General features: G+C 54.4%; 1 protein-coding gene across 3 annotated transcripts in view; it reads left to right on the plus strand.

Moving 5' to 3' along the window:
* Window positions 1-14,306, plus strand: part of TBC1D10A (TBC1 domain family member 10A) — a 52,504-nt gene that overhangs the window by 17,488 nt on the left and 20,710 nt on the right. For all 3 annotated transcript variants that reach the window (XM_077835049.1, XM_077835050.1, XM_077835048.1), the window contains exon 2: window positions 4,315-4,414. In XM_077835049.1, the coding sequence (XP_077691175.1) occupies window positions 4,315-4,414 (100 nt within the window). The remainder of the gene's footprint in view (window positions 1-4,314; window positions 4,415-14,306) is intronic.

A 14,306-nucleotide genomic window follows, 5' to 3' on the forward strand; every position in this document is an offset into this window, starting at 1 on the left:
ACAGGGTCCTGGAGTCTGGCCTCAGCCTGAACATCTGCACCATGATTAAACAGTCCCTTAGCCGGAGTCAGCTGGCATGAGCCAGTCGCTGGTTTTGAACTGCCCTGGTGGCCTGGAGAACTGAATCCTGCAGGTGTGGGGCAGACCGCCCACGAGGAGCCAGCCTTGTTGGCCTCTGGGGCTGTAGACTAACAAGCGCTGCTTGCCAGGGTAACTGCCTCTGAGCTGTGCCAGTGAATGAAGTCCATTGCCCAAGGCAGCTACAGCGTGAGTTGGTATCAGCTCACTGGAGTGCTAGGGGCTGAAGTGTCCTCCTGTCCCTGCGGCTTCTCTGATGTGGCTGTGTTACTTTCCTGCCATGGGGACCCATGTGGTGTGGGGAGGAGGTGATGTGCCCCTGCGTGCACAGTGTGAGGGCTGGTGACAGCGGCTGGCTCGCTGGGTCACCCTGCACGGACAGCTCTGACCACAGGGTGGTGGGCAGTTAACCATGCGCCATGTACTAAGAAACCACCCTCTGTCTCCCTGGGACAGAGGTGCTGACGTGGTCCCCACATGCCCTACTTCCCCAGTTACCTCTTCTGCATGGGACCCTTCCAGCCCCCAGCTCACTCGAGCATTGGAGTCGCCTCTTCGGGGACAGCCTTGCCCAGCCTCCCTTCCAGGAGCTGGCCGGCCAGCCAGCCAGCATCTCCCCTTTGGGGGCAGTCCTGCTTCCTGACCCTGGTACCCAGTAACGCCTCCACTGGCTCCCATGGCGCTGCCTGCTGGACGCGTGTGCCCTTGTCCTGTGCCCCAGGGCCCGGTGGGGAGGCTTGGAGGCCCCAAGCAGGCCTGTGGGTAGGGAGGGCTAGCTCAGCTAGTGCAGGCTTTGTCTCTCCCCATGTGGTGGGAGCTGAACACAGGTGATGAAGAGCCCAAAGGGTCCAGCCAAGCCCTCCTGCTCCCCAATCACTCCCCAAGCTGCTGGCTGTGCGCTCCGGGCATGTGAAATCAGTGGAGGGGAGTGGGCCAGTTGGCGGCTGCCTCTTCAGCTTGTTGACATGCGACTGGACCAAACTGAAACCCCCACTCTTGGAGTTGCTGCAGCGCTGAGTCCCTCTGCTGGGAGGACAGGCCCTTGGAAAGCTGGTGGGTCTGGTGTCAGTCGGATCGGGCTGGGGTCATTTGGGAGCAAGGCCTGGCCATCATCCCATGGGCTGCACCAAACTTCCTGCTGTGCTCTGTGCTATGCCTGGTGCACCTGCTCTGTGGGAGCTGTGTTGGTGTAGGGCGTTACCTAGGGAGGTGGTAGAATCTCCTTCCTTAGAGGTTTTTAAGGTCAGGCTTGACAAAGCCCTGGCTGGGATGATTTAACTGGGAATTGGTCCTGCTTCGAGCAGGGGGTTGGACTAGATGACCTTCTGGGGTCCCTTCCAACCCTGATATTCTATGATTCTATGATAGGGCTGCCCCCGCCCTCTCACCCAGCTCAGGACATGCCTGAAACCCTGCTGCCCTGCAGTCAGACAGATGCCTGTGGAGGCCTGGGTTCAAATGCTGCTCTGTCATGGACATCCTGTGTAACCTCAAGCTAGTCCCTTAGCATCCCAGTGTGTAACTGGAGGTAATTCTACCTCCTCCTGTGGGAGGAATAGGTGGCTGGTTGAGAGGCCCTCACTCAGACTGTGGTGAGGAGGGCTGTGTAACAGAGGTGGGTGGGCGCCCAGGCTAATGGGGGAGAGCTGGAGTCAAATCGCTCCAGTATTGGCAAAGCCAGTAAATGCGGAGCCAGGACCTGTGCGGCCCAAGGCAGAGGCACAGCCTGGTCGTGATGGCTCTGCACTGAAAGCAGAAGTGAGGGTGTGACTGCGGCTGTGGTGTGTCTGGTTCTTACAGAAGGTTAATGGGGGACATGCTTATTCCACACGTCCTGTGACTATAGCTGTTCGCTCTGCGCAGTGACCAAACTGCCCCCATTCTGCCTGAGCTTGTGTAGTACAAGGGCTAAATCAGATCTGGGCTAAACTCAGACTGTGCTGGTTTGAGGTTTCGAGTATCTGCTTTGTAGCTCAGTGCTATTGGGGTGACATGGGCACTAGCATTCCAAGGTTCAGCACCACACCATATCGCTTGCAGGAAGCCGTGTACAGTAATACCCGGGGGTGGGGGAAGGCTGTGTTACAGGCTGTCACTTTCCTGATGTGTATTAAAAATCTCCCCCAGGGTATCTGAATCGAGTTTCTCATGACATGCTGCTTGTTCCCAGCCCAGCGCCTGCTGGGCTCCATCTTTCCTGGGTTGGCGGAGGTGCGCACAGCTGTTTAAAGGCTGGTGCACGAGTGGCAAGGAGCCTGTGTGAAAGGCCTGTCTCCCTTCTATTGCAGGTGCCATCCAAGTTGCATGTGGATTACTCCTGTGGGCACAGCACAGGCTATTCCTGGATGCAGGATCTAACTCAATTTCTTGCCCCTCTGTGCAGTGGGTTGGTGCCAATTCTTTAGCTTCCCTAGTTCAGGGCTTGTGCTGTCTGAGGGATAGTATCTGTGTTGTGCTGGCAGGCTGGTCTCCTTTGGACGGGGGCTGGCCTCAGAGGAAGAGGGCTCTGGCTTTGTTTTACACCCAGTAAAACAAATCTTAATACCAGTGGAGATAGTAAAACTGCTGCCAAGTTCAGGAGCTCTCAAGTCCATCCTGTCCCGAGCGCGTCCTTCTGAGCCAGGGCTGATCTGCCGTTGGATCCCCAGGCCTAAGCCCAGGTGTTCCTGTTGCTCTGTAGGACAGTCTGGGGCTGGTGGGAGGTAGATCTCTGCCAGACTTGGATCCTGGCTTTGAATCATCCCCTTGGCAGTACTTGAAGCTGTTAAAAGGGGGTTGGAGCGATGTCTGGTAGCTGGCTTTGACTCCAGCCCAGGCTCTCAAAATCCATCCCCCAAATGCAGGGAGCAGAGGCAGTGCAGAAAATGACTGGTAGGAATTGCAGAGGAGCTGGAAGGCCTCCTGGGCTGCCGAGGTCAGGATCAGGCTAGTGGATACCCGTGAGTAATGCCCAGCTCTGGTAGACATGCATGTGCTTACTTGGATCCAACTAGTGCGCTAAAACCAGCAATGTGACTGCAGCGGTATGGATGATGGCTCAGGCTAACCACCAAATTCCAGTCCCTATTGGATGGCTAGCCTGGGCCACCATGGCCACGCTGCTGGTTTTAGAACATGGGCACAATCAAAACTAGTGCATATTCCTCTAGCTGCCCTGGTAATTGCATCTCCCTGTTGCAGTGTAGGTGCACCCTAAGAAACTGGTGCTGCCAGTCATCACTGACAGCCAGTCTGTCTGTCTGTCTGCTAGCGCAGCACCCTGCCCTGTCTTGTTCTTCAGAGCTCTGAAGAACGCTCCTGCCCAGCAGAGCAGGGCAAGGGCTGCTGCCTGTTTCTGTGTGCAGAGTGGCCCACTTGCTCCAGGGTTCTGGAGTAGCTTGATGGCGCCTGTATCCTGTTCTTTCTCCTGCTTCTGTCTCAGGAACCAGATACTAACTTACATTGCTGCTGTTAAAGGTTTAGTATTTGGGGCCTAATCAGGCCTGGGCCCCCATTGTGTTAGCTTCTGTCCAGACCTATCCAGACGCAGTGCCTGCCTTGCTTAGCTTACAATCTGACAAGTGGCAGCTGTTCAGTGTCTGACAGGCAGAGACGTGGGGAGCTGGCTGCGGGTGGGTCAGGAAGGGTGAAAGGAGAGGAATGGGCAGGCCAGGCTGGTGTCATTGCTGGTGCAGTGGAGGTGGGGGTTGGCAAGATGCAAGGCTAGGGAGAGAAGGGGCACTTGGGAGGGTTCTCGAAGATGGGACCAAGGCGCTGGCATCTCCGGTGGTGAAATGGTGGGAGCCAGTGGAGGTGGCAGAGCAGCGGGCCGGGAAGAGGAATCTGTACGCAGTCTGGAAGAACAAGGTGGAGCGCCGGGGGCTAGGACAGAGCAGCCTGGATTGTAGGAATGCAGCAAGGTATGATGCTGCCTGGATGTGCAAGGAGAATGGTGGGGGGAGTCGAAGCTGAGCCCCGGGTTAGAGGTCTGGGTCACGAGCATGGGGAGTGCGGAGGGTTGTATGTGAGGGGGATTCTCAGCAGGCGCTTCTCCAGACCCCATTGTCCTAGGGAGTCTGGGTGGGTTAGAGCAGTTTCCCGGGTGCTCCAGGCAGCAGCACAGGGGGCTAGGGCACATGGAGCAGGTGCTCTTGGAGGTGAAATCCTTGAAAGGGATGCAGGCTCCCAGTTCCGCTTGCTGTGACTGGAGCGGCTTTGCCCCATGTGACACTGTCTCTTCTCTCCCCTGTCCCCAAGGCTGGAGGAGGTGCCACTAGAGGTGCTGAGGCAGAGGGAGTCCAAGTGGCTGGACATGCTCAATAACTGGGACAAATGGATGGCCAAGAAGCATAAGAAGGTAAGTGCACCCGAGAGCTCCAGTGCTCTTCTCCCAGCTGTCCCGTAACCCTGGCTCTGGTAGTTCTCGCTCTGGGGTGTTGGGATCCAGAGGGTCTGCGTAAATGCCCCCTGGGCTGGCGGTTTCCTTCCTTGGTGTGAGTTCCCTCTCCGGATGTCTCAGCTGTGCTCATCCAAGCAGGGTGCTCAGAGGTGTGAGCAGAGGACTGATCACGGGCTGACTCATCCTGGGAGTTGGGTTGGGAGCTTTTCTGATAGGCCTCTCATCCAGGGAGAGAACCGCGGGGTTGGGTGGTGCCCTCTCCTGCCTTTCTGGGAGCTGTTTGGCTTTAGCTGCTGCAGCGTCACTGTACTGGAGCAGCTAGTAGCGCGGCAGCTTTGCCTTAGCAGCCTCCTGTTCCCCCACTGGGAGGTGCCCTAATGTGAAGGGGAGAGGGGCCTGGCCCGCTTTGTTCCCATCTCCCCAGGGTCTTCAGAGGCAGTGTCCCATGTTCAGACATCAGCTCTGGGGAACTGAGCCACAGCCCAGTCTTAGCATGGGGAGAGGGGTGCTTAAAGGTTAGAAGCAAAATTTCTTCTGAGTCTAACACCTGACTTAACCCTGAATGTTTGAAATCCACATTTCCTCATTGATGCTGCTTGCTCTGCTGCGTGGTCTGCTCAGACAATGTCAATGTGCTGGTCAGTTTCACCTCTGGCTCTTTGTTCCCTACGCCTGTGCTGAAGTGTTTGCATTGCAAGTACGGAGCAACGGGAACTCAAACGGCGTTTTCATTGGCACCTTTCATTTCATTGGCATCATGGGAATCTCAAACTCCGAGTTTTTGTCTGTAACTTTTCCTTTTTGGACCTGAATGGACATGGCTAAGGGCTTGGCGGCAGTATAGCCACTTGCTGGCTGAACCCCTCCGAGGAGCCATTTCCTCTTGTGCCAGGGTCTGTTTTGTCATTACTGGGAGGGGATTGAACTTTTTAAAAATGAAGAACAGAACTGCAGAGCTCAGTGCAGTGTCTTAGCTAGGTCTGTGTTCGTATTGCTGCAGTGCCCAAAGGCTCAGGGACCATTGGAGCCCATTGAGCAGCACCCGGCTCCAATGCGGACTGGCACTCTGCCCTGAAGTTAGATTCCTACGTCCTCTCTATTTAGGTCAGTGAGATTTCCCATAGATTTCCAGTCTGCATCCATCCCTGTCGCTGGGATCTGAGAGATGGGCCCTGCTGTTACTCGTGGGCCCTTGGTACGGGGCAAACAAGGTTCTTGCTCTTCTTTTGCCCCTTGGCAGATTTGTCTGGAGTGCAGAGCCCACCTGGCTCCCACTTGTTTCTCTGTTACCGTCCCTAAAAAAACCAAATGCAGCTGAGGATGCTTCTAATAGCATCTTTCCTAACTCTTGTGCTGTTTCTTTGAGCAGAGCAATCACTCATTTTACTGCTTGACTCAAGTCCACAGAGCTCCCAGGAGAAGGCGGATGAGCAGGCCAGGCAAGCTCCTGGGCAATCAAACTGCTTTTGCCAAGGCCTCTTGCTAGTAACGCCGGCTCCAGCCTTGCAGTGGTGCCCCACCTGCATGCTCGCAAGCCTGAGAGACTTCCTCCTTGCAGCTAGGACTGATCCCTGCACAGATCTCTGCAGTACTGCACCCAGGGTCTGACTGAAAGTGCCGAGCAGCCTCCTAGTGCTGCACTTGGGGGCTGAGTGTCCAGGGCTAGCTGTCAGGAGCAGAAGAGTCCCAGCTTGCTTCCAGGCTGGGAGTGATTTTTTTGGCAGGACCACAGCTGTCCAGTCTGTGCAAGGCTCTTTTGGGTTAACTCCCTTCATGCAGACCTCCGTACCTTGAAGCATCAAGACTGAACGTCTCTTATCTTTAGCTGCTGATGTCAATGGTCCCTTATCCTGGCCTGTTGAAATCCAGCTGTGAGCACGCTATGCTGTGCGTGCCTTGGGCTTCAGCATTCCTTTTTAGTGTCACCTCATTCTCACCTTGTGGGACTGGTTAAAGGGAAACGTGATCACGCACTGCACATGTGCATCTGTGGTAAGGGTCCCCTCAAACCTCCCCAGCCTCACTGATCAGCTTGCCATTCATGCATCTTTTCACTGCCTTCCTGTGCACGTTTTCAGGGTGGGACAGCCTGAAATGGACAAGTCCTAATGGAAAGCGAGTCCCATTGCTTTAGTCCAAAGCCTGCCCTCCCTTCTCATTCCAGATCTTTCTGCTGCATTTGGAGAAAACAGGCTGCTTAGTCTCTACACTATTCCCAAGCACCGAACTCTCCAAATCCTCTTCCCTTTTGGGGCTGGGCAAAGGCAGTTGCACAGGCAGGTCTGAACTGAGCTCCCATTCCTTGCTTCTGCCTGACCTGTACAGAGGAACAGTGGAACGGACAGAGCAATGCAGGAAAGGGGAACTTCTAATGCTAGTGCCAGGAGACGATTGAATGGAGCCAGAGCATGAAGCCAACAGCCAGGCTCAGCATTTATGGCTCTGCCACAGCCCAGCAGAGTCACATGTCTCCGTGGAGCAAACACTTGTCCAGATCCCATTGCAAAGGGCTGGTAGATGATTGATAAACCCAGGGTCTCTGCTGGGGAGGGCTTGCTGGGCTTAGGCAGAAGCCAGTTCCCATCTGCACTGCCCCAGAATGTGACTGTTCTCCTCAAGCCGACCAGAGGCTCTGGCCTGTGTTCCATGAATAACAGAGGGCTGCCAGCACCTCTTGCTGAACATCGGTGGCAGGGCTAAGGCTGTGGGGAGGGAAGTCTGTTCCCGGGGTTGGGGACTCCCTGTAAAATCCCAGCACTGAGGCTCCTCACTGCTCTGCTTCTGGGCTTGCAGCCTTCTGTCAGGTGTGTGTAGAGTTGGGGGGTGGGGAGTGCGAGTCTCTGTCACCAAGACTTAACCAGGATTCTCGATCTCCTGGCATGCCGAGACTCCCTCCTGAGCCTGTTCTCGCTCAGCCCTTCTCAAGTGCTCTGGAGAATTTGCTCAGCAATACATCCCAGGTGCCTGCACCCCTCACTTCTGTTTCTCCCTGCTCTTCCTTCCCATGCGCCCTCCAGACACGCAGCTTTGGCATGTTGCTCCAGCTTCACTGTCTCCCTGCTGTGCATCGCTTCCTATCTTGTCAGACTTTGCCCACCAGGCATTTGGTCCAGATCCCCTTCCTGTCTCTCACTGCCCCCAGAAAGGATCCGGACAGGTGACCTGGGGAGAAGTACTCATTCAAGCGGTATCCCCAAAACACTAGAATTAAAGTAACAAGTGAAACTGGCAAGACTTAGTCAGCAGCGACCCTGGAAAGGGAGGTTGGGCAGGTGCTGCAGAGAAGGTGCTCTCCGCCAGCAGGGACAGGGGTTGCCGGTGCCTGACTGGCTGAGTGGGCAGGAAGGAGAGGGGCGCTGAGGCCCGCTGAGCAATCTTGGCAGGGGGTGATTCTGAACTGGCTCCTGATCCGAATGGGGAAGCTGCGGGGCTGCAAGTGGGGAAGAGGATGGCTGGCAGAGCTGTGCACAGGCTGGAGTCGAGAGCTGGGACCCAGAGAATCCTCGCTGTTGGGGGTGGGAGGTGGGCTGAGGTGAGAGGAGGTGAAGGCCGAGCTTTGAGCTGGCCACACTATTGCGGGATGATGCGAGCAGACAGTGCTCGTGCTGGGAGACGTGGGAGGACAGTGCAGAGTTCGTGGCTGCCCACCAGCGTAGGGCCCAGTGTGGTATGGAAACAGCAGGACTCTTGTGCTTAAAATTGTGCCTACCAAAATCGGTTCAGCCCTCGAGTCTGAGACACAGTATCTGTGAAGCCTGGGATGCTGCAGCTCTGGCCTCGGCTCTTCCCATCCCTGGCCCAAAGGGCTGCGGTGAATGAGCTTCCAGGTGAGCTTTCGCGACCTAAAAATCTCAGGCATCGTGGCTGGGCTGCCATCTCCTCAGGGCTGTGTTCAGCACCCAGATTTGCATCCTCGTTCCCTGCGCTGCAGGGCTTGCACCCGGTCCTTACTCCCACTGTCCCTGTGTGCAGCCTCCTGCATAGGTGGGGGGAGCGGAGCTTGGCGGTGACTATACAGCTGCGCAGGTGCTGCCGAGCTGAGTAGAGACCAGTGCATGGGTAATCCCTCAGCCTCCAGCTGTCGGTGCAGGGCCGGGCTCAGGTGCCACTTCACCCTTGGGTCAGCTATCCTGCTGGCTGTCTTGCTCCCAGCTCTGCTTCCTCCTTGCCTGTGAAACCAGTGGGAAGGGGACTGTGGCTTTAAAAGAAGCCATCAGCGGTTCAGAGGTGGCTCGCCACTCTGGGCACTGTGCACAGTGCTTCCTGTTAGTGTGAAGGCTCTGCGCTGCCCAGGGCCTTGCTCTGCTCGGGAGCTGTTTGTTCAGGCTGATTGTGTTGGAAGCTGCCCTGGCGCGTAGACCAGGAAGTGCTGTGTTTCCAGGAACGCGGCCCTCACCTGGGGTGGGGGCTAGCCTGTGCTGTTACTGCCCATTGCTGGGGAGCCTCAGCCATGCTGCCTTAAGCCAAAGCAGCTTCTGCTAAGCCAGATATGACTGGCCAGTATCCCAGCGGCGAAACAGAACGGTGGCTGCTGTGCGGTGGCAGAGGGGCTGAAAGGAGTCCAGGAGAGGTGGCTGTATTTTAAAGAATCCTTATTGAAGTTGCAGGAACAAACCACACCGATGTGTAGAAAGAACGGTAAATATGGCAGGCAACCAGCTTGGCTTAACAGTGAAATCCTTGCTGATCTTGAACACAAAAAAGCTTACAAGAAGTGGAAGATTGGACAAATGACCAGGGAGGAGTATAAAAATATTGCTCAGGCATGCCCGAGTGAAATCAGGAAGGCCAAATCACGCCTGGAGTTGCAGCTAGTGTGGGATGTTAAAAGAACAGGAGTACTTGTGGCACCTTAGAGACTAACAAATGTATTTGAGCATAAGCTTTCGTGAGCTACAGCTCACTTCATCAGATGCATTCAGTGGAAAGTACAGTGGGGAGATCTATATACATAGAGAACATGAAACTATGGGTGTTACCATACACATTGTAACCAAAGTGATCACTTAAGGTGAGCTATTACCAGCAGGAGAGCGGGGGTCCTGCACTTAGGACGGAAGAATCCCATGCTCCGCTGCAGAGTAGGGACCAAATGGCTAGGCAGCAGTTCTGCAGAAAAGGATCTAGTGGTTACAGTGCACGAGAAGCTGGATATGAGTCAACAGTGTGCCCTTGTTGCCAAGAAGGCCAATGGCATTTGGGGCTGTATAAGTAGGGGCATTGCCAGCAGATTGAGGGATGTGATCCTTCCCCTCTATTTGGCATTGGTGAGGCCTCATTTGGAGTACTGTCCAGTTTTGGGCCCCACACTACAAGAAGGATGTGGAAAAATTGGAGAGTATCCAGCAGAGGGCAACAACAATGATTAGGGGGCTGGAGCACATGACTTATGAGGAGAGGCTGAGGGAACTGGCATTATTTAGTCTGCAGAAGAGAAGAACGAGGTGGGATTTGATAGTTGCTTTCAACTACCTGAAAGGGGGTTCCAAAGAGGATGGATCTAGGCTGTTCTCAGTGGTACCAGATGGCAGAGCCAAGGAGTAATGGTCACAAGTTGCAGTGGGAGAGGTTTAGGTTGGATATTAGGAAAAACTTTTTCACTAGGAGGGTGGTGAAGCACTGGAATGGGTTACCTAGGGAGGTGGTGGAATCTCCTTCCTTAGAGGTTTTTAAGGTCAGGCTTGACAAAGCCCTGCCTGGGATGATTTAGTTGGGGATTGGCCCTGCTTTGAGCAGGAGATTGGACTAGATGACCTCCTGAGGTCCCTTCCAACCCTGATACTCTATGAAAGGTGCAGGACCTCACGTTCTGACTGGTGGCACTGGGTACATGCAAGAGAAATCTTCTCTGTCCCATAACTGAGGAGCTCTATGTTCCATAGCGGTGAAGTGGGTCATTGAGAGGGCTTCTGGAGTAGCACCTGCCCTCCTCTCAGATCTGTGGTGTGATTTCCTGGCTTCCCTTGGAGACCAGGTGTCGTCCTTACTGGACTCTGAAAAGAAAGAGAAGTCGGAGATCTGGGGCTCTCTGTTGGGTTGCATTCCCTTCTGCATTCCGTCTGTCTCTGGTGCTTCCCTGCATGCCTGGTGGACAGATCTCGCTCTAAGAACTGCAGTGAGCAAACAAGCCCAGTTCCAGCTCGTTCTGGTGACAATCTGCCTCCAGAGCCTTCCTGACAACTGCTCAGAGTTTGGCCCATTAGGGAGTAGAAGCAGATCTAATGGGAATGCAGCTGGAGCACAGCCAGCTGAGGATTGCAGGGCTGTGCTTTCCTCCTGTTTGGGATCTGGGCAGCCTGCTGGATAATGCCCAATAGAGCATCTCTCCGAACTCTCCAAGGGGTCAGTGGTCAACTTGTGTGCCTCAGTTTCCCTACTTGTACTGACTTGCCCAAGGTCATGCGAAGTCAATGGCGAAGCAGGATCTAGAACCCTGTATGGAATGAGGTTTCTGGTTATACATAGGGGTCACTGGGTTCGGATTCATCCTCTCACATAGCTGACTGCACCCCTCCAGTCCCCCCAGTACCAGTGGGGCTGTGGGGGGTGCTGCGATTCCAGCTTTATCCGCCTTCCCCCTACTGGAGATGTCCCCCTGCCTGGCCAGTGGGGCATCGGGGTCTTTGGTAGAGAAGGTGTCTGCTGGGCTGATCGGCGCAGTCTCAGACAGCTGGACTCCTGATGGAAGCAGCTGCTATAAAATGACTAGGCCATGCTGAGAGGTCCCCCTAAATCTACCCTCTGCCCCCTGGCTGGACCATAGCCCAGGGCTGTGGTCCCCCTGCTGCCACCCCCGTCTCCTCCTAATGTCGCTGTTTTATACAGAGAAGCTGTTTCTAGCATCGTTAAGTTACAAGATCTGAGTGGCAGCTCTGGGCTTTGGTGGGTAATTCCTGGCTGGGGGCCTCGGATGCTTCTAGGGCACTGGGGAGGCTGACAGGTTGGCTTTGGTAGCCCTAGTGGCAGATGTGTGGCAGGTTCCCGGCCAGACCATGTACTGTGAGAGGACTGCATAAGGAAACCTCAGGGCGCCTTCCTGCGTTCCCAGAGCCGCCTCCATGTGGTGTGGCTTGGGTGGGGCAACTGGATCAGCTCCGCTGCAATCCACTGACGGCCACTTCCTTGATCTGAAGGAACCCCTGGGACCCTCCAGTCTGACCTAACACATGCCAAGAACTGCCCTGAATGAATTCCTGTCTGAACTGGTGTGGCTGTCGGAGATGCTTCCGATGCTGGTTAAAATCTGCCCATGATGGAGAATTCACCACACCTGTTGGTGGATCGTTCCAGTAGTTAGTTACTCTCGCTGTTTAAAAACTTGTGCCTTATTTTCCCATCTGAATTTGTCTAGCTTCAGCTTCCAGCCATTGGATTGTGTTATACCTTTCTCTGCTAGCCTGCAGAGCACACTGTCCAATATCTGTTCCCCATGTGGGTACTTAAACTGATCACGCCACCCTTATCCTTCTCTAAGCTAAACATGGAGCTCCTGGGATCTGTTGCTCTAAGGTGTCTTCTAACCCTGCAATCATTCTCAGGCTCTAAATTCATCTGGCTGAATAGCCCATTGGGCAGCTATCTCTGTGCCTCAGCCTGTTTCCTGGTAGCTAGAGAGCTCTACTGATTCTCCCCTTCATGGGGAAGCAGCCAGCTGCCTCATGATTTGGGCTTTGGTCCCAACTGAACACGTGCATCCAAAAACTACTGCAGGTTGGGGCTGTGGATGTTTGACTCGGGTGGCAGCTGTGGTGGCTGCTGCTGCCCCTCAGGCCTGGCCTGGCATGTGGGTAGCAGGGGGTTTTGGATGGGAATGCACTGGCGGTGCTGGCATGGGAAGGTCTCTGTCACTGCTCCTGCCTGGCTCCAGCCACTGCCATTATGCTGCAGCCTTGATTAATGGATCCCGCTTAGCCAAAGGATGTTCTGATGGACACGCTCCCTTGTTCCTCTTGCACAGAGCTACAGAATGTTGGCTGGCTCCTACAAGACAGTCTGGCTCAGCGGAGTCCTTTTTGATACACCATGTCCAGTTAACCTGTGGAACTCACTGCCACAAAACGTGGCCAATAGCTTAGATTCAGACAAGGACTGGACACTTGCCTCAATGAGTATCTACTATTGCAGTACACAGGGTAAGAGAGAAACCCTCATGCTAACTACTAACTGATGGAGGTTGGGAACAAACTTCCTGGGAGACAAATTATTCCTGAACTGCCAGCTGGTGGGTTTTTTGCACCTGCATCTGAAATAGCCGGAGCTAGCTGCTGTCTGACAGGGTATTGGCCTAGATGGGTCTAAGGTCTGATGTGCTGTTGCAATTCCTAGGCTCCTAAAAAAGGGTCACTGGGGCCCTCCACCTCCCGGCTCTGTCTCTGCGAAGGTGGGCATTGTGGTGGAAGCCAGCTGGCACTGCTGTCATGGGGGGAGCGGGGCTGATCATTTGAGCTCCCCCAAACAGTATGTCGGTGTCAGAATTTAAAGGGAAGGGGTTAAAAAGCTCTGATACAGTACTATAAAATCCTCTTACCTGTAAAGAGTTAAGAAGCTCAAGTAACCTGGCTGGCACCTGACCAAAATGACCAATAAGGAGACAAGATACTTTCAAATCTGGGTGTGGGGGCTGGGTGGGGGAGGTTTTGTCTGTGTGATGCCTCTGCCCGGGGACAGATCAAGAAAGCAAGCAATTCAACTCCTATAGAATTAGTAAGTAATCTAGCTAGAAAGAGTTAGATTTTGCTTTTGTTTTTGACTTGTGAAATTTGCTGTGCTGGAGGGAATGTGTATTCCTGTTTTTGTGTCTTTTTGTAACTGAAGGTTTTGCCAAGAGGGATTCTCTATGTTGTGAATCTGATGGCCTGTGAGATAATCTTCCATTCTGATGTCACAGAGCTGCTGCTTTTACTTTTTTTTTCTTTCTGATAAAGTTCTGTTTCTTTTAAGAGCCTGACTGATTTCTCTATAATCCTAAAACCCAGGGGTTTGGCCTGTGATTACTTTGTGACCAATTGGTTAGGATTATTCTCCAGCCTCCCCAGGAAAGGGGGTGTGAGGGCTTGAGGGAATATTTTGGGGGAATAGGAAATCCAAGTGGTCCTTTCCCTGATTCTTTGTTAAATCACTTGGTGGTGGCAGCGTACCCGTGCCCCCCCCGGGGGGGGGGTGGGGGGGCAAAAAGTTTGTGCCTTGGTGAAGTTTTACCCCAAGCTGGTAGAAATAAGCTTAGGGGGTCTTGCATGCAGATCCCCACATCTGTACCCTAGAGTTCAGAGTGGGGAGGAAGCCCTGATAATTGGTTTGGTGCACAAAGCTACAGTAGAGGTCAGGCTTCCCCTTCCCTAGTGGGGAGACCCCTCCTGCAGCACTGCTGTCTCTCCTCCCTGGAGTGTGCCACCTCGTGCCCAGCAGCCCTAGCCCTGGCTCAGCACCAGGGCTGCAAGAAGGAAGCACTGGGAAGCAGCAGCTTCCATATGCCTGACTGCCTTCCACTCTTCCTCTGTGTCCAGGTACTCAGCTGCTCTCTGGCACTGCAGAGCTTGTGTGCAGGCTGGGAGGGTCAGTGTGCCCCAGGAGCCGAGGAAGGGCTCTGTTTTGTTTCATAATACAAAGCCCCAGCCTAGTCTGTGTTGTGGCTGAGTCTTGCTGGCTGGCTCAGTCCTGGGGAGGACTGATCCTGATCTAGACGCTGCTTTGTCTTGCTGCTGATGTGGACTGTGAAACTGCAGCCATCCCCAGCCCCGGCTGCTGTCTCTGAACCTTTAAACTTTCCCCTGTGCTGCCCTGGGCAGCCACCCTTCCCCAGAGCTGCAGGGAGCCATTGAGGCTGAGGGGTTTGCATAGCAGCATGATTCCC

The sequence above is a fragment of the Eretmochelys imbricata genome, chromosome 15 (assembly GCF_965152235.1).
Source record: "Eretmochelys imbricata isolate rEreImb1 chromosome 15, rEreImb1.hap1, whole genome shotgun sequence".
In the NCBI taxonomy this organism is placed as follows: domain Eukaryota; kingdom Metazoa; phylum Chordata; order Testudines; family Cheloniidae; genus Eretmochelys; species Eretmochelys imbricata.